The sequence below is a fragment of the Peromyscus maniculatus genome, chromosome 2 (genome assembly GCF_049852395.1).
Source record: "Peromyscus maniculatus bairdii isolate BWxNUB_F1_BW_parent chromosome 2, HU_Pman_BW_mat_3.1, whole genome shotgun sequence".
Classification (NCBI taxonomy): domain Eukaryota; kingdom Metazoa; phylum Chordata; class Mammalia; order Rodentia; family Cricetidae; genus Peromyscus; species Peromyscus maniculatus.
In genome coordinates, this window is record NC_134853.1 from 70,705,389 (window position 1) to 70,731,936 (window position 26,548).

General features: G+C 47.3%; 1 protein-coding gene and 1 non-coding gene across 3 annotated transcripts; one reads left to right on the top strand and one right to left on the bottom strand.

The window, feature by feature from the left end:
- The first annotated feature begins 7,527 nt into the window (after positions 1–7,527).
- LOC121827811 (small nucleolar RNA U3) lies at positions 7,528–7,741 on the top strand. The gene has a single exon (XR_006070094.1). It is a non-coding gene; the product is annotated as a small nucleolar RNA U3 (small nucleolar RNA).
- A 1,991-nt stretch (positions 7,742–9,732) lies between these two features.
- Trmo (tRNA methyltransferase O) lies at positions 9,733–24,579 on the bottom strand. Of its 2 annotated transcripts, none has more exons than XM_076564164.1 (5): positions 24,434–24,579; positions 23,074–23,248; positions 21,590–21,747; positions 16,520–17,569; positions 9,733–12,022 (listed from the first exon to the last, which is right to left on the bottom strand). In XM_076564164.1, the coding sequence occupies exons 1-5, from the start codon at positions 24,507–24,509 to the stop codon at positions 11,763–11,765; spliced, it is 1,719 nt and encodes a 572-aa protein (XP_076420279.1). In that variant the 5' UTR covers positions 24,510–24,579; the 3' UTR covers positions 9,733–11,762. The 2 variants fall into 2 exon arrangements, with proteins under 2 accessions (XP_076420279.1, XP_076420280.1); XM_076564165.1 differs by lacking the exon at positions 24,434–24,579 and adding an exon at positions 23,791–24,390.
- Between the last annotated feature and the right edge of the window lie 1,969 nt (positions 24,580–26,548).

Consider the following 26,548-nt stretch of genomic DNA (forward strand, 5'->3'; position numbering starts at 1 on the left):
TCTTTTGATGCTTTGGACTTGTTCATAAGGGAATGACGACCTGGTGGAGGCAGTATCCCGCATCCTTCGGGCAGCCTGAGGATACAGTGTTTGGAGAGGTGGCAAGTGACGGAAAATGGGGCCAGTCATGGCCTGAAGTTAGTGGTCAACATAGGAGCAACGGAATTGACAGTGACGGAGGTGGGATGAGAACGGGCAAAAAGCTGCACCGTGAGGGGGCATGTGGAGGCTTGAACACACATGGAAACAAACTAAGCTGGAGATGAGAGCGGTGTCCATTTGAAGGCAGAGGAAACAGACCCCTCTGGATACGTGTGAGATGTGGAGAGGGGATGAAGATGTTCCCGGGCGAGGGGCTCAGGAATGAGGAGGTCAAGGCTGGAAACGGCTTGAGATCCACGGGGGTGAGGATTTGAGTCAGGGGTGTGGCTGAGATCTCCTGGAGAGTTACGTGAAGTCAAAGCGAGGAGGAGGAGGAGACGCTTGCCTCCAGGGGGCAAGCAGAGGACGAAGTGGGGGAGACTGCATCGCTTCCCTCTGAAATGCTGGCATGGGCTGAGAAGCGTGAGTCAGGCACTCCCAGCCCCAACAACAGCCCAGGGTCCATCTAAGCAGCCGGGACTTTCTCCTGCAGGAGCTTGCATCACCGACCTGAGAAGCTGGTTGTGAAATCCGCATCAGGTTGCGTACCTCTGGCAGCGTCTTGGGGACAATGGGCACCGAAGACTCAGAGCATCTTGGTGTTGGAGTCCTCGTCGCCTCCACAACCTTGCTGCCAATTAGTTATTCCGCACCCCGGGCAGGGAACTCACAACTTCCCACGACAGCCCACTCCAATTCTGGGCACGCGGGGATCTAAAACCAATCTCAACCACATGGGAAGTCAAAGAGAGCGATAAAGCTGTTTCTACTCCAGTGGGAACTGCCCTGGGTGGAGTCAAAGGCCAAAGACATCGTGGAAAATACTTTTCTACCCTACCGCCCCCCCCCTTCCCCGCAACACACACACCCCGTCCCTTCCTGCTGGGCTTGGGGTTACAGAGCCGGCTCCCCCCACCCCCACCCCACCCCACCCCCGACACACTCAAAGCTGCGGGGATTGCATCACCATTTGCACACGGCCCCGGAATGCGCTCAGCCTCTGGCATTCCTCTGGCTCCTTGCAGCGGGGCCTACACCGCCTGGAACCCGGCCAGGGTCTCAGGGCTGAAGCGGTGCGTGCTTCAGCGCAGACCCACTAGGCAGGACACGTGGGAGGATGAGCGGCCGAGGATGAGAACAGACCCGCTGCAAGCCGCTTCAAGCTTCCCTCCATCGGTGTGACCCGCACCCTGCCCTGCGCTGGGCTCTGAGAAAGAGCTGGGCGGATCTGATTTCCCAAGGGCCCCTTGGGGCAATGGATGCTTTGAGAGACAGGCTCGCAAGAAGGAAGTGTGGGTCTGTTGTTCTCTTTGGGCTTCGTTTTTGGAGATTGGCAATGAGTTTTTTCAAAGTAATACCATTAAGTAGGTTTTTAGGTTTTGTTTTCAATATAATTGTATGAAAAGCTGCTTCTGGCCGGAGCTTGTGTCCCTTGACCTGCCTTGAATCCCTCCCAAACTTGTCCCCAGAAGCTGTGGGAAGTCGTCTCTTAGGTTAACTGCTATTACATTTCTCAACCAGATGCTGGGTCAGGGGTGACCGGCAGGTCTCCACAATTCACATTCTCCACTTTTAAAAAATACTTTCCCTTTTTATTTTGTGTGTCTGAGTGTCTTATCTCCATCTTGTGTATGCACCACATGACTGTAGTGTCCCAGAAAGCCGGAGAGGTGTCAGAGCCCCTGCAACTGGAGTCACAGTGACTAAGCATATAGGTGCAGGGAATTGAACCCAGGCCTCCAGGAAGGGCAGTGGGTGCTCTTAACCACTGAGCCATCTCGCCAGCCCCATAGGGCAATCTGAGGTACCATCTTCAAGAACTTCATCCATCTCCTTAGAGACCTTTTTCAAGTAGGACGGTATCCACCACCTTCGTTGACTCCCTTGGGTATTCTGCATTGACCCCTTTATTATGTGAGCAATGAGAATTTGGCTTACACCACGTTCTTCGCCTCCTTACCAGAATCTTATAATTTCTGTCCCAGTGTTCAGTGTCTCTGATAATACCACTATTTAACAGATTTTGTTTTTTTCTTTGAAAGAGGGTCTTGCCAGGTGGTGGTGGCACACACCTTTAATCCCAGCACTCAGGAGGCAGAGCCAGGCAGATCTCTGTGAGTTCAAGGCCAGCCTGGTCTACAGAGCGAGATCCAGGACAGGCACCAAAACTACACAGAGAAACCCTGTCTCAGAAAAAAAAAAAAAAAAAAAAAAAAAAAAAGAAAGGAAGGAAGGAAGGAAGGAAGGAAGGAAAAGAGGATCTCTTTAAATAACCCAAGGTGACCTGGAACTTAAGATTCTCCTGCCTCAGATCCCCAGGAATAGGAGCAGTGTTGTGCACCACCTTGTCTGGCTAACACTTTCCCCAAGAACCCGGCGACCCTCCCTTTTCCAATTATATTGGAGTCAGGGTTTATATAGAAAGAAGGCCGGGGTGGGGTGGGTGGCTTTCATTGTAGCTTCCACATGAGTAAAATATATCATGTCTGTCTTTCTGTGCTTAGCATCTATGGTAGTTTGAAAGAAAATGACCTCCATAGGGAGTGGCACTATTAGGAGGTGTGGCTTTGTTGGAAGTGTGTCCCTGTGGGGGTAGGCTTTGAGGTCTCCTGTGCTCAAGCTACACCCAGAGACACAGTTGCTTCCTGTTGCCTGAGGATCAAGATGTAGAACTCTCAGCTCCTTCTCCAGCAGCACCATGTCTGCCTGCACGCTGCCATGCTTCCCACCATGAGGATAATGGACTAAACTGCTGAACTGTAAGCCATCCCCAGTTAAATGTTTTCCTTTATGAAAGTTGCTGTGGTCATGGCGTCTCTTCACAGCCATGGAAACCCTAACTAAGACAATGTCTTTCACTTAACATCTTCCAGTTTCATCGGTGTTGCAGCAAATGGCAGGAGGTTGGTTTGTTTGGTCAGGAGTTTTTTGTTTAATTGGTTTGGTTTTTTGTTTTCTTTGTTTTTTTTGAGACACAGTTTCTCTGCGTAACCCTGGCTGTCCTGGAACTCACTCTATAAACCAGGCTGGCTTTGAACTCAAAGATCTACCTGACTCTGCCTCCTGAGTGCTGAGATTAAAGGCGTGCGCCGCCGCCGCCGCCGCCGCCGCCGCCGCCGCCGCCGCCGCCGCCACCACCAGGCTGGTTTTTTGTTTGTTGGTTGGTTTGTCTGTTTGGTTGGTTGGTTGGTTGGCTTTTGGCAGGGTCATATAGCCCAGGATAGCCTCAAACTCCTGCCCTCCCAGCCCCACCTGCCAAGCGCAGAGATTACAGATGTGGACCAGGCCTGGTTTAGGATTTTACCTTTTTTAATGGTGAATAATGAATGCTATGTTGTAGATATATTAAAAGTTCCTTAGTCACCAAAATTTGTTTAGCTCCATAGCTGAACCAAAGGGCATAGTAGATGTTATCTATTTTGTATTACTGCTCTTTAACAACCTTCTTCACAGAAATCCATCCTCGTTCACCATTTAAGGATTTTATTTTTATTTTTTCTACTCACTCCTGTAAACTCCAGCCTTCCACTGCATCCCGGAGTGTAGCTGCTAGTGCACAGCTTAACCTTTTTCTTCTTCTTTATAGTAAACAACCCCAAAATTTAGTGGCTTAAAACTATAAACATCTTGCCTAGTTGGTGGTTGTCTTTAATCCCAGCACTCAGAGGGCAGAGGCAGGTGGATCTCTGAGTTCAAGACCAAATTAGTCTACACAGTAAGTTGGAGGCCAGCCGGAACTACGTAGTGAGACCCTGTCTAAAACACAAACAAAATAAACAAAAATATCTCAACCAATAAACATCTCTCTCTCTCCTTCTCACTCCTGGTTTGGTTTGTTTCGTTTTGTTTTCTTTTTCCTGTGCCTTGGCAGCTAGGCCAGGTCAGAAAGAGTTGGATGGTGTGAGATGGCCACCTCCCTTCCATATTCAGTTACTGGACTGATGTCCTCGGAGGAGACTTGGTCTGTCACTGGCAGGCAGGCTGATCTGCAGAGGGCCAGTCCTGGTGCACGCGCCCCTCCCCCCTCACTTCATGCGTGGACCCTACGCTCTCCTGATCTAACTGTCGCCAGTTTTCCCTTGCTGCCGCTCATTACTTAAGTGCTTTTTTTTTTTTTTTTTTGCATTTAGAAATGTTAAATGTTTGCATTGAGAATATTTTGTGTGTGATGTATGTGCACAGACACCTGAGGAAGGTATCTAGTCACCCTGTTCCTCTGAGGCAGGGTCTCTCTCTGAACCCTGAGCTCTTGTTTTTCAAAAGACTGGCAATCAGCAAGCCCCAGTAATCCTCCTGTGTCTGCCTCCTCAGTGCTGGGCTTACAGACCCATATGGAACTATGTCTGGCTTTTCCTGGGTCCTGGGATGCAACTCCAGTCCTCACACTTGAGCTGCAGGAGCTCTTTTTGAGGTGTTTTTTTGTTTGTTTGGTTGGTTGGCTTTGGTTTTCTCAAGACAGGGTTTCTCTGTGTTGTTTTGGTGCCTGTCCTGGATCTCCCTCTGTAGCCCAGGCAAGCCTCGAACTCACAGAGATCCGCCTGCCTCTGCCTCCCGAGTGCTGGGATTAAAGGTGTGCACCACCACTGCCTGGCTGCAGGAGCTCTTAATGGCTGAATCATCTCTACTCCATACACATACTCTAAAGCATCTTTCGATGTAAATGAGCATGCATCTTGGCAAGAATAGGAAGGCAGGAAGGCTCAGCTCTTAGGAGAGCTTCCTGATCTCACAGAGGACCCATGTTCAGTTCCCAGCACCCACAAGGTGACTTATAACTGTGTAGCTTCAATCCCAAAGGATCTGATGCCCCCTTCTGGCCTCCGAGGGCACTGCACACATGTGGTGCATTTACATGCACTCAGGCAAAACACTCATACACACACAATAAGATAAATCTTTTCAACAACAACAACAATAATAATAATAGGAAATTAGGAAAGGGGGGGGGAAGCCCAGAGAAAAACTCTCTAGTCTCCCTAGTGTTCCTAGACTGTATCTGCCTTGCTTGGCTCTACCAGTTCTCTTAAATACAGACTCCTCCTCCACCTCCAAGTCTATGGACAGTCCTACTGCACACCACACAGGCTCTGCCCCGCCCACATGCTGGCCTGGCCTTCCTCCTGCTCACCGCCCCTGCCCCGACACGACACGCACACACCTCAGTATAGGCACTCACTCAGTAGACACAGCCAGTCTTGGGTTGCAAAGTGGGTTTTTTTTTTTTTTTTTTTTTTGGTTTTTCGAGACAGGGTTTCTCTGTGTAGCTTTGCGCCTTTCCTGGAACTCACTTGGTAGCCCAGGCTGGCCTCGAACTCACAAAGATCCGCCTGCCTCTGCCTCCCGAGTGCTGGGATTAAAGGCGTGCGCCACCACCGCCCGGCGCAAAGTGGGTTTTTATTGCTGACTCAACTGACCAAGTTCAGGGCTCCCACCCAGACAGCAACAGGCAAGAGGCAGCCCTGGGGACACCTGGAGAGCAACCTCTGCAGTCACAGAACAGGTGAGTGCTCTACGATGCAAGTACACGGTGGGCCAGTAGATGGCGACAACAAGTGAGTGCATCCTATAAGCAGAGCCCCTTAGTCCAGATGGGATGGACCGCTTTGGCCATTTCTGGACCAAGGAGCGCTGGTGGCTCAGACCTTGGCCAGCAGCACCATGCACCGGGACACCTTTTACTCCCGAGAGACACAAGACTATGCCCAAAGGTCTGGGAGAGCAGGAAATAGCAGGCCACTCTCAGGGACAAGGCTTCAGCCCCAAGTACCCGCTTGAACATGCTAAGTTCAACAGCACATGTACAATGTGGGTAGTTTTGCCTTCGTGATTCACGGGCAACGTGGCAGGAAAGGCCATGTCCTTTATCGTAAAGGGAGGAAGGACACACAGTGGTGGATTTAAACACTGAAGTCTAACTCATTAGCTGACACTCCCCACATGTCAGACCCACTCCAGGTGGAATTGGGACATCTTCCTTGTGCTCCTGCTCCTGGTCAGGAAAAGTGCACAGCAGACCGAGGAGAACACAGCAAGCGGTGCCTTTCCCAGTGAGTTCCAGAGAACCCTCTGCAGAGGCGCCACTGGGCGGGGGTGTGACTCGGGCACCGCACCTGCCAAGCAGGCAGAGGACACTGTTCAAGCCCCAGCACCAAGAAAGAAGTCATCTTCACCAGTACGCGCGTCTGTCCTTCCAGAACTACCTCACGTGTATAAGCTTGGATTTGTATAACCTCAGTTTGCACATGTGGATGGGGAATATAAACATAGGATACAATTCACTCCACAAATTTACTCAGTTATAAAAACTCTTTTGTTGCCGGGCGGTGGTGGCGCACACCTTTAATCCCAGCACTCGGGAGGCAGAGCCAGGTGGATCTCTGTGAGTTCGAGGCCAGCCTGGACTACCAAGTGAGTCCCAGGAAAGGCGCAAAGCTACACAGAGAAACCCTGTCTCGAAAAACCAAAAAAAAAAAAAAAAAAAACTCTTTTGTATCACAAGGAGTATCTTAGTATGTGTGTGAGAAGTTGAAAACTTTATTCACAAATAACTTTTCTGGAACTCAACCACCACTTCAGAGAAGCAACAATCTAGTCAACGGCCCCAGTCTTTCTGAAAAGGACCAGTTAACAAATACTTCCAGCTTTGTGAGTCCATCTGTCATGGGTACTTTCTTGGGTTTTTGCTTTGTTGCTTGAGTTGTTTTCAATTATATTCTTCCTCTGACGATGTAAAGACCAATCTTAGCACCAGCCAGAGAAAAAACAGACTTTGGGAGACCAATGAGACGGCTCAGTGGATAAGGGCACTTGGTGACCTTAGTTCAATCCCCAAGATCCACTTAGGAGGAGAGAAACCATTCCAAGAAGTTGTCTTCTGACCTCCACAGGTATGTATCTGCACATGTACATGTACATACACACAATTAAGTGAATAAATGAAAAAACTGTATAAAAAGAGTTGGCTTTGGGCCACTGTTAGCCACAGTAGTCTGAAATACTGTGGAGATACCAAATGAGGTAAAATACTTAAACTTGCTTTGTGAGTCGAAGTCTAAGGTAAAGAATTATTGGACATCTTTATTATGTAACGGTTGCATATGTCTTTATTTTAGAGTAGTGAAGGTATGAGCCAAGGTGCCTATGTGGAGGTCAGAAAACGATATGAAGTAGTCCGTTCTCTCCTTCCAGCACTTGGGTCCTGGAGAGCAAACTCAGGTGGTCAGGCTTGGTGGCCAGCACCTTACCTGCTGGGCACCTCACCAGCCCTAGTGTTGTTTTGAATTATGATGTGGAATATGGGACTCGAAGGCTAGTCAAAAGCCCATGGCTCGGCACTACTGTCTTGTTAATGGTCCTGGTGTCAAACCGCCTCCTGAATATTTATTTAAGTTTGTACATTTGAGAGATCATTTCTACAGTTCGTCTCTAGAGCACTTTCTCTGTGCGGAGCACCGGAGTCCATGAGGACCAGACAGCGTTCCCTCCTGAACATGCAGCCGGCTCTAAGTGCTGCTCTCTGCTGAGCCTCCTCCTCTTCCGCTGATGGTTATTCTTACCTCCCCTTGGGAGAGGGAGAGGGAGGGAATGCAGTCGGAGGGGGGTTAATGTATGTATTTATGTTTGCAGCCACAGATCTGTGCTGCCCTCAACCTTCTCTGTTACATGCCAGGGTACAGAGTATAAAGGATTACAGAATGCTCAGCCCTAAGAGGAACGGACATTGTACCACACCGCATCCTCCCAAGGTTCATGGGCCATTACAAAAGAAGGGATGTACAGAGCAGAGGAGCCAGCAATGAAGGATGACTACAAGAATGTAGTATCTTCTAGACAGCAGGGCAGCTGCACTATGAACTCACAGTAGTTTGACAGCAAGACTTGTGCCAGTCCCAGCCACCAAATCCCAGCACGGAGATGAGAATTAGGCATCAAATCCCACCTCTAGCCACGAGGCTATTGGCAACTGATAGCTGCTGGGAAGAGAGAGATGTGTAAGAGCATAGCCCCTGAGAAGCCAACCACGCCCTATGAAAGGCCACACGCCCAAAATTATTGGGCAGAGCAAACTGGTCTTGATGGGTTTAAAAAAAAAGAAAGAAAGAAAGAAACAAACAAAGTTGGGTGGGTAGGCAGGGGTGGACCTGGTAAGAGTTGGAGGAGTGAATATGATCAAAACATGCACAAAACTCTCAAAGAACTAATACAAAAGACTTACAAGAGAGAGGGAGGCCGGGGAGACAGCTCAGTGGCTAAGAGTACTTGTTCTTGCAGAGGACCAAGGTTTGAGTCCCAGCACCCACATGGCACTCAGAGTCATCTGTAACTCCAGTTCTAGGGATTCTGACACCCTATTCAGAATTCCGTGGGTGCCAGGCATGCAGGCGATACAGATACATATACCCAAGGGAGACACTCCTGAACACAATTAACTCTACTGCTCTTGTAGAGGACCAGAGTTCAGTCCCTAGCACCCAGGCCAGGCAGCTCACAATCTCCCTGCGTACCTGTTCTCATATGAAATACCCACATACAAATGCACGCACACACATAACTAAAAACAATGAAAATAAATTTTTTTTTTCAGAGTTGAGGACCGAACTCAGGGCCTTGCAAGCGCTCTACCACTGAGTTAAATCCCCAACCCCAAAAATAAAATTTTAAAAAGGTAGGGCACATAAATTAGATAAGAGGATATAAAGCTAATTGTTTTTCTAGTTCTAATTCTGTACAGATCCTGCATTTCAGTGGTGGATAAGAGTATATAATATGGGGCTGGAGAGATGGCTCATGCTCTTCCAGAGGTCCTGAGTTCAATTCCTAGCAACCACATGGTGGCTCACAACCATCTGTAATGAGATCTGGCACCCTCTTTTGGCCCGCAGGTATACATGCAGGCAGAATATGTATATATAATAAATAAATCTTTTAAAAAAAAGAATATAAAATATATTCAAGCAGAGCAGTGGTGGCACAAGCCTTTAATTTCAGCATTTAGGAGACAGAGGCAGGTGGATCTCTGTTGAGTTCGAGGCCAACCTGGTCTACAAAGGGTCAGGACTATTTCACAAAGAAACCCTGTCTCAGGAAAAAAAGAAAAACAAAACAAAAAACCAAAAAACTCACTTAAGCTGGTCATGGTGATACAGGCCTTTAATCATAGGACTTGGAGGAAGAAGCAGGCAGAGGAAGAAGCAGGCAGATCTCTGTGAATTCAAGGCCAGCCTGGTCTACAAGGAGAAGGAGAAGAAGGAAAAGAAGGAGAAGGAGGAAAAGAACTTGTGAGTTCCAAGACCGTGAGATGGATGTCTTTAAAAAAAAAAAAAGTATAAAATATATTCAATACTGAAAGTGGAAAACTTAATGTGAACAACTTCTACTCCAAATGCTAACTCTAACTGTACAGAAGTTCATTAAATCGTAGAGACGCCGGCCAGGCAGTGGTGGCACACGCCTTTAGTCCTGAGTGGAGGCAGAGCCAGGCAGATCTCTGAGTTCGAGGCCAGCCTGGGCTACAGAGTGAGTTCCAGGAAAGGCACAAAGCTACACGGAGAAACTCTGTCTCGAAAGAAAAACAAAACAAACAAACAAAACTGTAGAGATGTTAGATCTGGTTTTTTATTTTGTTCTTTTTTTGCATTTTTGTTGTGGTTTGGGGGTGGCGGTGTCAATTCAGGGTTTCTCTGGATTTTTTTTACAGTAATACTTTTCTTATGTGGATACCATTTCTGGACTCCACAAACATGTGGACATATATACACGATATACACCCACATGAACACACACACACACACACACACACACACACACAGGCATCAGAATCAGACTAAAGGGCCCTACTAATGCCAACCTCTTAGCTATAATACTTTAACATACTTTTAGATGTTTCCACTACTTTTAGATGTTTCCACTAGAAGAAGTCAGGCAAAGGCTAGAAGGAACCTGAGTTATTTTTACAGCTTCTTACAGTCTCTATTTAAAAAAAAAAAAAAAAAAAAAAAAAAAAAAAGCTTTAGAAAAATTGAATTGAAGATCTTGTCCCAAAACATTGTAAGTAATGATAAGGCAACAGAGCTACAGAGCAGACTTCCCAGGTGTGGAATGTCATCAGCCACAACTGGACAAGTCTCCACAGGCCGTGGGGTTCTTTCCAAACCATGATCAATCAGCTCTGAGATCTGTAGCTGTGATTAGGAAAGAGTGTCAAGTTGACAGGTGTCTAATTTGGCTACACCGATCATAAATCCTCAGTTATCTCAGAGCATCTCATTAAAAATCACCTACAGGCCACACATTCCTCTAATCGCTTCCTACATGGCACGGAACGTACAGTGTTAATTAGTTTATCAAACTGTAATACACTAACTCATTTATGTCCACTTCCTCCACAAACCATGACTTGAGGCACAAAACGTATCTTGAGCCAGGGGTGGTGGTATAGACCTATCATCCCAGAACTCCGAGGCAAGAGGATCAAGAGTTCCAGGCCAGCCTAGGCTACATGAGTGAGCACCTTGAACTCTGCCCCACATTTTGTGCATCTCATGCTAATCACTAGAAGCTGAGTCACAGCAGCCTCTTAACAGCCAGTCAGAGACAAACTACTAGTAACTCTCTTGAGGTTGGGGGTGGTTTTCCTTTATGACTCAGGATATTCAAAGAAGCTCAGAGTTTTCATTTGCATGTGTGTAACAAAGTCCCTCAAGTACAGGAATTTAATTCATAAAGACTTCTATAGTCACTTCATTTTATTTGTTAGTCACCTAAGACATTATAACTCAGTGTGACTTACAATAGAGAGGTCAGGCTCTTGAGTGAGAAAAGCCAATATGAACTGATGAATGGATCAGCTGTAAAGTGGAAGCCCATTAGGGTGTTCTCTGTCACCAGGTGTAGTGGCACACACTTTTAATCTCAGCACACAGGAGGCAGAGGCAAAGGCAGATCTCTGAGTTTGAGGCCAGCCTGGTCTACAGAGAGAGTTCCAGGACAGCCAGGGCTATACAGAGAGACCCTGTCTTGAAAAACCAAAGAAATAAAATAGGATGTTCTCTGAATCAAGCACCAAGAGTAACACGTGTTTTCAGGCACTCATCCACAGCAGCATTCTGGGAGGCTTCAGCTCTGGAGCCAAGCACAGGGTGAGCACTCCGTACTGTAGAGTTCTCAGTGAAAGAAGTTTATTAACATACATTTCCTTCACCAGGCACGATGTTGCACACTGGAGGCAGAGGTGGGTGGATCTTTGTGAGTTTGAGGTCAGCCTGGTCTACAAAGAGAGTTCCAGGATAGCCAGGGCTACATAGAAAACTGTCTTGAAAAACCAAAACCCAAATCAAACCATTTCCTTCAAATAAATACTTTATTTTATCTTATTTTTTGGTTTCCCAGGCCGGGTTTCTCTATGTAACAGCTTGGCTGTCCTGGAACACGATCTGTAGACCATGCTGGCCTCGAACTCACAGAGATCCGCCTGGCTCTGCTTCCCAAGTGCTGGGATTAAAGGTGTGCACCACCACCGCCCGGCTCAAATCAATATTTTAAAAGGTACCAACCAAAGCAGTAAAACAACAAGAGCAGGTACATCCAGAGGTCAACTGGGCTGTCTAAAAACACCATGGGACTCAAGACCCCAGAGCCACCAAGGACTCCTCAGGGTCAGTCATCTCAACAGGCTCAGAAGCCAGTTTAACCCGCAGAACCTCAGCAAAGCCATCGCCAAACCAGCACGTGACGTGCGCCGTGTCGACAGTGAAGAAGAAAAGGCGGTCCTGACAGAGCTTCCGTCGGTACACAGACCGAGGGTCTGCGGACAGCACAGCCTCAATGGCACACCTGGCTTCCTCTGTGGACTGGAAGTATTTAAAGGGCATCCGACCGGCATCTGCAACGAGAAAGACACAAGCTTGCACTTACAATCACGCAGGTCAAACTTGGAGACAGTGAGTTTCAGCATGAGATGTGGCAGCTCAGCAGGTCACGTGAAAGGAACAGGGTCTGGAAACCTATTCATGTCAGAGACTTGCGCCTCCAAAAATTCTCTTCTACTGAACAAAATACTCGTGGTGCATTTTCCATGAATCTCCAAAACAGGAGAGGCAAGCTTTCATTGCTGTCCACAAATACCACTCTTTCTATGTTCAATCTAATGAAAGGGACACTGTCAAAGAAACAAGTGGCATTCTCAGTATTCTCAAGGCTGCCCACCCTCCACCCCAGACATCGTTAATTCCAGCACTTGAGAGGCAGGAGCAGGTACTATGGAATAATCCTTCCATACAGTGTGAATATGTATTACTCTCATTGGTTAATAAAAAGCTGACAGCCCGGTAGCCAGGCAGGCAGTTAAGCAGGAAAGCCAAACCGAGAATGATAGAAAGGGTGGATTCAGGGAAAGACGCCAGCCAGCCACCCAGGAAGCAAGACATGCTAAAGAGCAGGTAAAGCCATGAGCCACGTGGTAATACACAGATTAATAGAAAAGGTTAAATGTGCCAGGCAGTGGTGGCGCACTTAATCCCAGCACTCAGGAGGCAGAGGCAGGTGGATCTCTGTGAGTTTGAGGCTAGCCTGGTCTACAAAGCGAGTTCCAGGAAAGGCACAAAGCTACACAGAGAAACCCTGTCTTGAAAAAAAAAAGAAAAGAAATGGTTAAATGTAAGTTAGCGAGTAACAAGCCTGAGCTATCAACCACGCATTTGTAATTAGTAAGCCTCTGAGTGATTATTTGGAAACTGGCGGTCGGGAGAGAAATGTCCAACTACAGGGAGGCAAGATCTCTGTGAGTTTAAAGTCAACCTGATCTACATAGTAACCCGCAGGCCATTTAGTGCAGAGGGAAAGAGGGAAAAAGGAAAGGCAGAAAACCAGGCATCCAAACCCCACTGCTAGAAGCAATGCCACATTCCTAACAGATGGAGAGTCCAGGACAAAACTTCAAAAGACCATTAAGAAGCTCAGCATCCTCAGAGAGGCCCAGTCATGTATTTCAGGTAAACAGATGGTCACCCTTTCAAGTGACAAAACCTCCCATGTGTATTCATTCTTCAACAAAAATAAAGTATATATGGGCAGCTGAAGAGATGGCTTAGCAGTTAAGAGCACTTGTTTTTGCAGAGAACTCAGATTCAGTTCCCAGCACCCATATGGCAGCTGACAACCATCCTAAGCTCCAGGGGATCCAACACCCTCTTCTGACCTCCTTGAGCACCAAGTACACACATGGTGCACACACACCCATGCAGGCAAAACAATCACACGCATAAAGTAAAGTAAGGAAATCATATATGTGTGAGTATGTGTATTTTAAGGAACTGGTGAGAATGACAGTGAGTAAAGGTGTTTGCTGCCAAGCCTGACAACCTGAGTTCAATACATAGTGGTGGAAAAAAAGAACTGATTCCTGCAATTCCACATAGGCATTATGGTGTGCACAGGTGCAACACACACATATACACACACATATAAATAAATAGATAGGTAGATAAACAAACAACAAACAAATAAATTATGTTTGGGAGCTTTTTTTTGGTTTTTTGAGACAGGATCTCTCTGTGTAGCCCTGGCTTGCTTGGAACTCACTATGTAGATCAGGCTGGCCTCGAATTCACAGAGATCTACCTGCCTCTGTCTCCTGAGTGCTAGGATGAAAGATGTGTGCCACCATGCCTGGCCAAATGGTTTTTGTTGTTGTTGTTTGGGTGTTTGTTTGTTTGTTTGTTTGTTTTGAGACAGGGCTTCTCTGTGTAACAGCCCTGGCTATCCTGGAACTCACTCTGTTGACCAGGCTGGCCTTGAATTCAGAGAGATCCATCTGCCTCTACCTCCCATGTGCTGAGATTAAAGGCATGCACCACCACCACCCTGCTCCAAGGTTTTTAAGTGGCATATAAAACCCCATGCGGCCTCATGCCCTTACTGTAGCCTCTGGGACCCTCCTCAGTTCACTGTGCTACATGACCTCTCAGCAGCCACACCCCTTCCTCTCGGGCTATGCACTGGCTCTCCAGAGGCTGGCTTCCTTTCCCTGGTCAAACTGACTCACTCCTTCATCTCCTTGGTATCTGCTCTCGTGTGTCTCCTCAGTGAGGCCTCCTCTGGCCATCTACTTCCAAATGCAACCCTCTAACGCTGCCCTTCTCCGTTACGTCCTGGGCCACCATTACCTTCTAACAGTGTGTGTTTCTGTGTGTTTCGCACAGCAGTGTGCTGACTTCCTATGCCTCGAGCTTACGTCTCTCCGCCCATTAGAATGCAAACTGTGGAGGCAGGGCTTTCCTGACCCCCTTTCCTCACTGATGTTTCTCACACAGGCAGGAACAGTGCTGGAGAGGCTCAGTGAGCAGCTGCACAGTAAACAAATGCACTTACCTCACCCTACGGCCATGCTGGCTGTTCACTGAAAAGTAACACAAGAACAGCTCTCAACCCTGTGCAGATCTGTCATCTCCTTGGAAACCAGCTACTTCTTGCTAGCATCCTCATTCCCACCTCTTAACAGCCACCAGCTCCCTTCATTCTCCATCTGCTATGAACTGGGAAAATCAAACAACACATGCTAAGAACCATGCGTTAAATGGGCTCCCAAACAGAGCCCTGTGGCCTTCTTTTGGCAGGAAGTGCATGCCCTGTGGGGGGAAGCACTATGGCAGGAGGGTCTTCTCTCCCTGTGAGATCCTGGGGTCCCCTGACAGAAGAAAACAGATACCTCTTTGGCCAGACAGAAAAGCAAGAAAGAAATTGGGTGTACCCAAGTATAAGCGAGCACAATCCACCATTTTCTGAATGCTGTCGGAAAAGAGAACAGAGAAAGGCAAGCAGAGCAGGGAGAGGGCTCAGTGGTTAGAGCACCCGCTGCTCATACAAAGGAGTTGAATTCCTTTTTTTACTCCCCACGTCGGGCAGCTCACAAATGCCTGTAACCCCAGCTCCAGGAGATCCAGAGCCCTGCCCTGGTCTCCACCAGCACCTACATGAACACATACCCCCAAGACAGACACACATGCATACACATGATTACAATCAAATAAATATTAAGTAAATGAAAGATGAAGGCTGCAAGTCATGGGCATCTCCTGAGGCAGCAGTCACTCTCAGATGCCTTCTGAGCACCTGGACTAACCACCAACCACACAGTTGTCAAACAGAAAGTGCCCTGTGATCGTGCATCCAGTTCATAATCCTGCTCTTTAGAAATCCAGTCATGGGGCTGAAGAGATGGCTCAGGGGCTAAGAGCATTAGTAGCTCTTCCGGAGGTCTTGAGTTCAATTCCCAGCAGCTTCATGGTGGCTCACAGCCATTTACAATGGGACCTGATGCCCTCTTCTGGCATGCAGGTGTATATGCAGATAAAGCACCATATACATAAAATAAGTAAATTTTAAAAAACTATTTAAAAAGCTGGGCAGCAGTGGTGCACACCTTTAATCCCAGCACTCACAACACTCAGGAGAGAGAGGCAGTTGGATCTCTGTGAGTTCAAGGCCAGCCTGGTCTACAGAGTGATTTTCAGAACAGAAACCTTGTCTTGAAAAAGGGAAAATACACACACACACACACACACACACACACACACACACACACACACATATGCATATATAAATTAAAAGGGGGGTGCTGAAGAGATGGCTCAGTGGTTAAGAGCATGACTGTTCTTCCAGAGGAGCCAGGCTTATTCCCAGCACCTACATGGTTGCTTACAACTGTCTTTAACTCCAGTTCCAGCAGATCCAACACCCTCACACAGACATACATGCAGGCAAAACATCAATGAATATAAAAATAAATAACGGCTGGAGAGATGGCTCAGAGGTTAAGAGCACTGACTGCTCTTCCAGAGGTCCTGAGTTCAATTCCCAGCAGCCACATGGTGGTTCACAACCACCTAATGAGATCTGGTGCCCTCTTCTGGTGTGAAGAGAGAATACCGTGTGTATATATATAATAAGTAAATAAATCTTAAAAATAGCTGGGTGGTGGTGGTGGTGCACGCCTTTAATCCCAGCACTAGGGAGGCAGAGCCAGGTGGATCTCTGTGAGTTCGAGGCCAGCCTGGTCTACAGAGCGAGATCCAGGAAAGGCGCAAAGCTACTCAGAGAAACCCTGTCTCGGAAAAACAAAAACAAAAAACAAAACAAAACAAAAAACACCCTTATAAATAAATAAATAAATAATCACACTGACATATATTCCATAAACATAACTGCTTTCGGAAGTGCCAATCCTGGCTAGATTTCATATAAAGGAAAGCTCATCATGTGACTGGGTCTGTAGCTGACATGCACAGGCCCTGACCCCCCCAGCACAATAAGAAACGATACAAAACAGAACGTGCATCCATCTCTCACTCGGGCCTCGGAGACCCTAGGTACCCTGGCTTACCTCCTGAACTGAGCTTCCTCAGGTCCATGTCTGCATGAGGAGTAAACCGGACTCGTAAGGAGGCTGCAGGAGCCTCCCTCACCCAGGTGGGGACGGCACTGCAGGGCGCTCGGTCGGCTGTCCGAGCACTGCAGGGCGCTCTGTCGGCTGTCCCGGCGGCACTGCAGGGCGCTCTGTCGGCTGTCCGGGCGCTGCAGGGCGCTCTGTCGGCTGTCCGGGCGCTGCAGGGCGCTCTGTCGGCTGTCCCGGCACTGCAGGGCGCTCTGTCGGCTGTCCGGGCACTGCAGGGCGCTCTGTCGGCTGTCCGGGCACTGCAGGGCGCTCTGTCGGCTGTCCCGGCACTGCAGGGCGCTCGATCGGCTGTCCGGGCGCTGCAGGGCGCTCTGTCGGCTGTCCCGGCGCTGCAGGGCGCTCTGTCGGCTGTCCCGGCACTGCAGGGCGCTCGATCGGCTGTCCGGGCGCTGCAGGGCGCTCTGTCGGCTGTCCCGGCGCTGCAGGGCGCTCTGTCGGCTGTCCCGGCACTGCAGGGCGCTCTGTCGGCTGTCCCGGCGCTGCAGGAAGCCCACGGTGTCTCTACACTGCTCCCCTGCAGGGCCAAGGCGTGGTCCGCGTTCCCTGACCTATCTGTGCTCTTCGGATCCCGTGGGCCCGGCTGCTCTTCAGCCATACCCACGCTGTCACCTCTGCTTGATTCCAGCACCAAACCCACTCTTCCCTCTCCGTCCTCAGGTACAAGGTGCTGGGTTCCTGTGCTGTCTCTAGACTTCTGGGAGTTTTCTTCTGGGGTTCTGTCTTCAAGGCGTTTCGGTTTCTCCTCGGCGCTCTGGCAGTGCTGTGCTTTCCCACACCCTGAGAGCAGGCGATGGTCACAACTGTCAGCTGTGCCAGCAGCCTGGGACGCAGCCCTCGGCTTATGGCGGTTATTCTGCATATTCAAGTCCTCCAAAGGCTGCAAGTTCTGTGGGGAGTCATAGTCAGCAATGTAGGGCTTTATGTCTAGCACAGGTGTGCCGTGGATCATGTCAATTCCAGACAGGTACACAGCGCCACCTGAAGGGGAGAAAGATCCTCTGGCGTGCTTACAGTGGACAGGGGTACAGGCAAATGGAGGGAGGGATTGCCCGCTAAGTCTCTCTCCTGCACTTCTCTTAGCCCACTTAGACTGTCCTGCCTGGAAACCCACATCCTCACCTGCCAAACTCCTCCTCCTCACGGCTCACACACAACACCTCACTACAAACCTTCCTGGCTCGCTCTTCTCGGTCCCACAGAGGCATAAGTGAATAACCCTCCACTCAAGCCTTCTCATACAGAATGGCTTACGATGCCTCTGTGCCTTGACAGTGAGTGAGCAGGTCCCCGGAACACAAGCTGGGGTTCACTCATCTTTGCATCACTGCTGGGCACATGCCAGTCTTCAGCAGGTCACCAAGACCATTGTATGTTTCTGCTGGGGCAAGCAGACTTTAGGAGGCCTGACATGCTCCCCAACTTAGTGCCCATGCCCTGTGTAACCCCTTCTCTGAGTTTAACTTAATCTAAGCCAAAGAATATGGCAAAAGAGTTCTGATACCCTCCAATGATGATTTCCATATAGGACTCCTTGCTGGCCACAGACTCAACCTGACCAATTCTCCCTGCAGCCCGGTGAAATGCACAAGCACACTGGGAAAGCCCAGGTGCCAAGCAGCCATAAGATGCCCTAAAAATGTGGGCAGCCTTCAGGACCTCAGGGTACCTCCAGCCAACACCAGCATAAAGCTGGGGCCCTCAGTCCTACACCTATAAAGAAATGAACTTGGCAACAACCTCACTGCAGAGGACCAGCAAAGATGAGCCAGCAAAAATGAGCCCCAAAAGCTCATATATTTGAATACTAGGTTCGCCGGGCGGTGGTGGCGCACGCCTTTAATCCCAGCACTCGGGAGGCAGAGGCAGGCGGATCTCTGTGAGTTCGAGGCCAGCCTGGGCTACCAAGTGAGTTCCAGGAAAGGCGCAAAGCTATACAGAGAAACCCTGTCTCGAAAAACCAAAAAAAAAAAAAAAAAAAAAAAAGGAATACTAGGTCCCCATCCTGCAGACCCCTTGAAAAACAGCAATGTTTTAACACATCATCAAGGTGTGCTGCCTAAACAGATACACTTTGGATCATTTTATTACATAGAACTAGAGATATGTCCATGAAGACTCAAAAAAGTCAGCAGGGCACAAGACCCTATAATTAAATATTAAGACAGGTCTCCAGCTGCCCCACTCAGATAGCTGCTGTCCACTTCCGGCTACTCGTACAGGGTCTCCTACCCTGACTCTTAGAACATTGACTGAATGAGAACCATATAGAGCAGGTGTTCACATTGATTCTGACTCTATTTTAGAAAAACATGGTTGCAAGAAGACCCAGATGTCTGAAACATACGATGTGCAAGCCTGGAACTGGGTAAAGATGGCACAAGACTATCTAAATGACAGGTCTCACAGGAGAACCCAAGAGTTCAGAGAAAACTCCCATGCTGCTCGTGGCTCCAGGCTGTCATTTGTCCCTGCGCGTGACCATTACTTACTCTGCTTTTCTCTTATCAACTGCCTTCTGACACAGGAGTGACTGGCCCATGATCTTTATGATGGCTATGAAAAGAGGCACTCCTGTCTCCACCCCTACACTATTCATAATTGATTAGTGTTTGCCCATTCACTTTTCTGATTTCACCTCCGTCAACAGAGAGAGGCTAAGTTCTCTGTAAGCAGGAATTTTCATCTGAGTTATTCACCAATGTATCTCTATCATTATCTAAAAAGCAAGATGTGTAGTGGTGGGCTACAGAATGAGAATGGGCTACAGAAGCTCATCTATTTGAATACTTAGTCCCCAGTTCGTGGGACTGTTTGGGAAGGATTGGGGATGTGCCTTGCTGGAGAAGGTGTGTCACTGGGCGTGGGCTCTGAAATTTCAAAAGCCCGTGCCTTTCCCAGTTAGCTCTCTCTGCCTCGAGCTTTTGGATCAAGATGTAAGCCCTCAGCTACTGCTCTAGCACCATGTCTGCCTGCTGCCATGCTGGTGGTCATGGACTATAATCTCCTGAACAAACACATTCTCTTATAAGTTGCCTTGGTCATGGTGTCTTACCACAACAATCAGGAAGTAACCAAGACAAGCAGTTTACGTGCATGCTCAGAAAATGTTCTAGAGCAGTTGTCCAATTTGGTAAGCCATCTTTTTTTGGAGGGGGGGGTTCAAGACAGGGTCTCTCTGTGTAGCTTTGGAGCCTTTCCTGGAACTCACTCTGTAGCCCAGACTGGCCTCGAACTCACAGAGATCTGCCTGGCTCTGTCTCCCAAGTGCTGGGATTAAAGGCGAGCGCCACCACTGCCCAGCTGGTAAGCCATCTTAATAAAACCAGGTGGATAAGCAATGACTTTGCTGGAAAACCTACCGACAACTGAGCACAATTCAGCACAGTTCAGGTCCCAAAAACAACAAAATAGCCTCTCGACTATTAAGTCCAGTGTCCTGAGGAGCACTGAAAACCTACTGGGTAAGATCCTCAGCAACAAAAACTCTGCAGAGTCAGAGAGGCAGGCCCATGCTTCCACCCCCTTCAGGAGCAAGCGATCAAGATGCTGCAGCCTGGATGGTTTCTCAGAAAATTAGGAATCGAACTACCTCCAGACCTGGCCATACCACTCTTGGGCATATACCCAAGGAATGCTGATTCATACCACAAAGATACATGCTCGACTATGTTCATAGCAGCACTATTTGTAATAGCCAGAACCTGGAAACAACCAAGATGCCCATCAACTGAAGAATGGATTAAGAAAATGTGGTACATATACAAAATGGAGTACTACTCAGCACAGAAAAACAATAACAGCATAAAATTTGCAGGCAAATGGATGGAACTAGAAAACATCATCCTGAGTGAGGTAACCCAGACCCAGAAGGACAAACATGGTATGTACTCACTCATAAGTGGATTCTAGATATAAAGCAAAGAACAATCAGACTGCAACCCACAGAACCATGGAGGCTATATATATAGCATGGAGGTCCCTAGGACGACTGTGGCTTATAATAAATTTTAGTTTTACTCAAAAAAAAAAAAAAAAGATCAAGATGCTGCAGCCTGGAATGGGCTCCTGCTCCTATCTACATGCTGTCATCCTCTGCCTCCCTAACAAAAACTTGGTCTGTTAGTCAAGAGCGAGCGAGCAGCTCTCTGAGCTCGGGTAGAACTCAGTGGGTAGAGTGCTTGCCTATTATGCACAAAGCCCTGGGTTCAACGCCAGCACCACCTAAACGGAGTGTGATCAGTTCTTGGGAGATAGAGGCAGGAGATCAGCAGTTCAAGGTCATCTTCAGCTCTATACGGATTTCAAGGTCAACTTGGATACTTGAGACCTTGTATCAAAAACAACAACAAAACAAAACAAAACCAAGAAGCTCTCTGAAAACCTCCCATTAAAAGCAATCCCATCTTCTACAACGGCACTTCTACGGTCTGACAAATGTTAAAGCCGGTAATGTAACATCCCAGGCCACTAAAAACAGCACAGCTGTGTGGCCTGCACTGTAGTCTAAATGTCTCTTTCCTTCAGGCTGCAAAGAAGAAATAACACCACTCCTCTCCTGCTTTCCACATGTGCATGAACAACTGGGCACTACTCATCACAACTGAAAATAGTCAGTGAATTTTAATCATCTTGTATTTCCTACATCCCAAGTCTTAAAAACGTTATTACTAATCTAATGATTACAAAATCTACAAGTTTTAAAAGTAGCACTGGTTTTTTATAGCAGAATGATAAAAACAAGCTCTGAGAACCCCTAAGAGTTAGTTTTGTAGTATCCCCAATGCTGATACCCTTTCAATCACTGTACATCCCTAAGTGCCTGAGGGCTCTCAAAGGTGACACCACCAGTGTTGGCATGAACAGCAGCTAACAGTGAATTCTAAGCTGATTTGATAAGACTTTTAGGAGTAAGATAGAAAAGGTCAAAGCAGAAGTGAGTGAGCTACCTCCTCCTTGCCCAGCGTGGCCAGCATTAGTAGAGTACAATGAGTGAGTTACCTTCCACCTTCTCCAGCCTGGCCAGCGTCAGTCCTATCGCATTAGGGCGATGTGGGCTCCTTGTGGAGAACACTCCAGTCTTCGCCCCATTCAGCCTAGGCGGCTGCACTTTTGCCTTGTAGTTCAAATGGCCATTTTTGTGAAAAACAAACAAAATCCTATTGAAAATAAAAAAAAAAAACCACTTGTTTAAAAAGAGGGCAAATTATTTTAGTATAATGATTTTGGAAAGAATGTAATCTCCCACTAATTAACAGAAAGAATAGTTTTTCTTAAATTATCAGTCATAGAAAATGAGCCCTCCCTCCATCCTTGTGGGAAGAAAGTCATCTCCACATGCTTAGTACTCAACACAAAGACGGCATACAGCAAGAACTTAAGACTGGTATGTGGCCAAGTGAACACCACTTTGAAGTGCCTGCTGTTTGCCATGCAGTATGCTAACGTTTTCATACCCATTTAGTACCATAACAATCCTAGGAGGTATTATTTAGCCCTCACTCTGAGGGTGAAGAAATCGAAGCTCAGAAAAGTTCAACCTGGCAAGGCCTTTCTAAACAGAATATGAAAGCCAGAAACCATGAGGAAAAACAATTAACAGGTTTGAATTAATTAAATCGTTCAATCTAGGTCTAGGAGATGTTTGCTATACATAGTGGGTTAGCTGATATTTACAATATGTAAGTCATTCTTACATAAATCATCAAGTAATGAACTCAACACAGGACTCAAAGCAAAGAACAAGAATGTGCAACAGCTAACACTGAGTCTCAATAATAGTTCAGAGGACAAACAAAAAACCTAACACTGTATTTCTCTACTGGGCAAGGTAAACATGGACAGAAACCGAATTCCTAGTGAGAGCAAGTAGTATCCAAATTTTTAAGGCTTTCTGTCTTTTAGAAAGGGTAAACTGAATTCTTCAAAGGCCTACAACAGAGCCTTTCTCTAAAAAAGGTCAGGTGGTAAATAGTTTAGGATTTGAGGCCAACCAGTGGCGGTTTAAACTATTCTGCTACCAGAGCAGAATTTTACAGTGGTGGCCACACACAATACATAAACCAACAGCATGCCATAGACAGTATAGATTCAGATCATGCTACACATCGGGGGCAGCTGTGATCCCATAAGCTAATGTACACAAATAAGCAGTGAACCATATGCGGTCCCCAGGCCCCAGTTTGCTGAGAGACCAGCATAAAGACCCATGGGCAGAGTCAAGGAGGTCTATGGTTTCAGTTCAACAGAAGGGAGCCATCATGATCAGAACAAGCTGTAATTAAACATGTTCCCTTAGTGACTCCCAAGATCCTAAAGGTGCCCAAATATGCAAACAACTGAGTGCACAAGCTGAGTGTGGGAATCCATACATGATCCATAATCGTACAGATAGGGATGGTATAGATGGCAGGCTCCAGAGCTGCCTTCAACGGGCGAACTTTCTCAGGGCCCAATCTACCACTTCTAACTATAAAACAACTTACCAAACATGAGAAAACTGTTCTAGGCCCATCAAGGAATGTTCAGGATTATTAAAGATGCTCTTTCTGATCTTCAAACAGGCTCTGGAGTGGCTACAGATGGATGGCTGCCTTGGAGTACCATTCTTGGCCGTGAAACATGATTCCAAGTAGCCTATTGGCTCAGTGAAAAGATTTCCTATGAAAGAAAATTGGGTAAGATTACTCAAAAGTTCAAAGATGTATTGGTTTCATAGTTCTAAAATCTAGGTAAAACACAATTATTAAAGACATTATGTTTAAATACAGAGTCCTACTATGTAGCTCAGGGCAGCCTCAAACTCATGAACCTCTAGCATCAGCCCCTTGGGATCACAGCTGTGCACCAGCATATCCACCCCAATTTTTATTTATAATTATATAAATACATAAATCATATTAACATAATAGTATTGATTATATATTGAGGTACAATTTATAATTATAATTTATATTTATAATTACTTCTTTGTATGTTCTTTGAAGAGATGCCCCAGACCTCCATTTTACCTCATTTGCATTAAATCTTATTAGCACAACCAGTAAGATTATAAATCTGAGACTGTCTTCTCACAGAACATTTCCTTACTTTCTACTTTAAAAACTCTATTACTTATACAGAGAAAAAGTTATATGTAACATGTATGTAAGTTAAAGGATAATGTACCAACCAGCCACACCAACCACAGTGCTTATACTAACTGCTTGTATCTCTGTAGACTGCTTCCAGGAGCTGCAATCTGTGCTTTATCATCATCTGTTTCCTTCTAGAAGATGATCTTATATGTACTTCTGACCCTAAACAATACTTCTTTTACTCTGAATTCTATAAAAGCAGACACCACACTGTAAATTATCTTCCTAGACTGGCTTTCTCTGTCCCTCTATATTGTGTATGTTTCTGACAACTCTCAAGTTTTCTTCCAAGAGTATTTTTGGGTACTGCTGTATTATTTTTGCTTGTTTGGGTTTTTTGTTGTTGTTGCTGTTGTTTTTAAATCCTCGTCCATGCTCTTGTGGAAGAGGATTAAAGACGAAGAAACTACCAAATGCCAGCATCAGCCACATACATCCTAGCTCCCTAAGGAAAAAGATCATAAAACACACATGGTCGACCCGGCCAGCTACTGTGTTGGGACTAAGGCCAGGCCACACCCCGTAAGGAACATAATACGTCACTCTCGTTGGCCTGGGCGTGTCACGTGATCACGGGGACACGTGACCCTGACTTTGGCGGCAAGGACGAGAACGCCCGGCAGGCAGTTCGCGTTCTTCTCGGTGAGGAAGCCAGCGGCTGAACGTGATGCTGCCCCGGGCGCGGCGCCTCCGGTTCCCTATAGTTTACCTGTCTCCAGGGCCGGCTGGGCGCACCCGCACGGGGCTGCCGTGCAGCTGGAACCCCGCTCCGCCAAGCCGCGCATGGCTGCGGGCCGCTGAGTCGTCCTCACGCCGTGCGCAGCTTTCTGTTTCCGCTTCCGCCCTGTAGGCCTGGGCGCCTGCGCAGTAGTCGCTCGGCGCCGGGACTCGGAGGACGCTGGCAATGGCGGCCCTGCTGCCGCGTGGAGGGCCGAGTTGGGCGCCGAGAAGCTGAGCGCGCGGCCCACCTTCCACCCTTTATGCGGCTCTGGCGCTCTTGGGAAAGCCTGCAGCGTGTCCTCCGAAGATGGGACACGTGGATAAAGATGTCCACGCAAAGATAACCCTTGAATTACAAACGGCCTCCGTGACCAAAGAATGACCCCGTTTCAAAGGGAAATGGTGTGGATATCTGTGATCACATAGCAAAAGAGCTGGAGTTTAGGGGGCTTTTTCTTTTTTTACATTCATGTGTGCGTGGGAGCGTGTGAAAGTCAGATGACAGTGCGGGAGCCGGTTCTCCCCTTTCTCCGCGTGGCTCCAGGGATCCAATTCGGCTCGTCGGTGTTAGCGGGTTCCTTGACCCGCCGAGCTAAAGAACGGAGGTCAAATGTTTAAAATTCTGCTTGGGCGTGGGCTACGGGTTATATTTACCACTCTGCTCCACTTTTTCAGCAATAACTATTTGTTGAATAAGAAGCCCAGGTAAATCAAGAGTAGAGCATGTTACAGCCAACCCAGGCTGGGAGTTAATGTGGACGTTTCTTGAGCGCCAAACCACAGGAACCAAAATGAGAGTAAAGAACCAGCACATAACATTGGAAAGCTGGGATTTCAAAGTCTCATGGGTTTAGAAGGAGGTGGGATGGGGAATCCACCACACATTACCTGTTACATAAAATATTAAAAATACGCAAGTCCGAAGATTAAAGGTGTAGCCATGAAAAACTGTTTCTTCTAAGTTCATTGTCACTGACTAGCAAGTCACTAGTAGGAAATAACCAATACTAGGAGGCAGGTTTTAAAGAAGAAATTGTGAGTCTTTTAAAAATTAAAACTGATACTGTGTCCTCTATCAGGAGTTTTGTAAATGAAATTAGCAAAATGCTTTTTTTCCATTTTTCTTTTAAGGGCTACTGGTCTTGTCTAGTTAGAGAAACAAGTTTTGAGTACCTTTTAAAAAGAGCTGAATAAGCTGCAACTGCCACTAGTCGGCGCTGTTAACACCATAGTCAAAACAGAAAAGTGAAAGGTTTTCTCCAGAAAGATGTGCTAGTCACGATAATCGTACCAAAAGTGTGTAATTGCCAACTGTGCCAACTACTGAAACTCAAAGTAGACTTAGAGACACTAGACCTAGGAATCTGCCTTTAAAAACAACGGGGGGGGGGGGGGCTGGAGTGATGGTTCAGCAGTTAAAGCACTGGCTGCTCTTCCAGAGGATCCAGGTTTGATTCCAAGCACCCATGTGGCAGCTCACAACCGGCAGTAACTCTACTTCCATGGGATCTGATGCCCTCTCCTGGCCTTCACAGGCACCTGCACACATGTGCATACACACACACACACACACACACACACACAAAATTAAAAGCTGGGCATGGTGTCTTTAATCCCAACACTGGGGAGGCAGAGGCAGGCTGATCTCTGTGATTTGGAGGCCATCCAGGGCCACACACACACACATTTTTTTTTAAGTCTTCAGATGTAGTTCCCGAATGCCCAGACTCCTTGCTGCCACAGAAGAGGACAGCACAAAGTGGAGCTAAGGTGGATTCTTGGGGAATTATAATTCATGATCTCAAAGCTCTAAACCAACAAGAAAACAGGAATAATTTGATGCACACTGGTGCCTGGGTGTAATTAAGAAAGTAGCGTGGATTTATAGGGAATGGTGAAACAGGACAAGGGTCGAGGGAGATGCCCAGTGGGTACAGTACTTGCCATGCAAGTAAGGGACTAGAGTTTGGGTTGCCAGCACCCGTGTAAATGCTGGGTAGGTATAGTGGTCTGCAGGAGGTAGAGACAAGTAATCCCTGGAATAAGCTGGCTAGCTCAAGTATCAACTCTGGGGTCAAGTAAGACCCTGCCTGAATATACAAGA

What these genes read in the sequence shown, in the direction of transcription:
- Trmo (XM_076564164.1), bottom strand. Translation starts at nt 24,509, where the DNA reads ATGCGCGGCTTGGCGGAGCGGGGTTCCAGCTGCACGGCAGCCCCGTGC. An exon ending in CAGGCTGGAGAAGGTGGAAG is followed by an intron (nt 17,570 to 21,589) that starts GTAACTCACTCA and finishes TCTCCCCTTCAG; the next exon opens with GTGGCGCTGTGTACCTGTCT. An exon ending in GAGGAAGCTCAGTTCAGGAG is followed by an intron (nt 12,023 to 16,519) that starts GTAAGCCAGGGT and finishes TTCTCGTTGCAG; the next exon opens with ATGCCGGTCGGATGCCCTTT.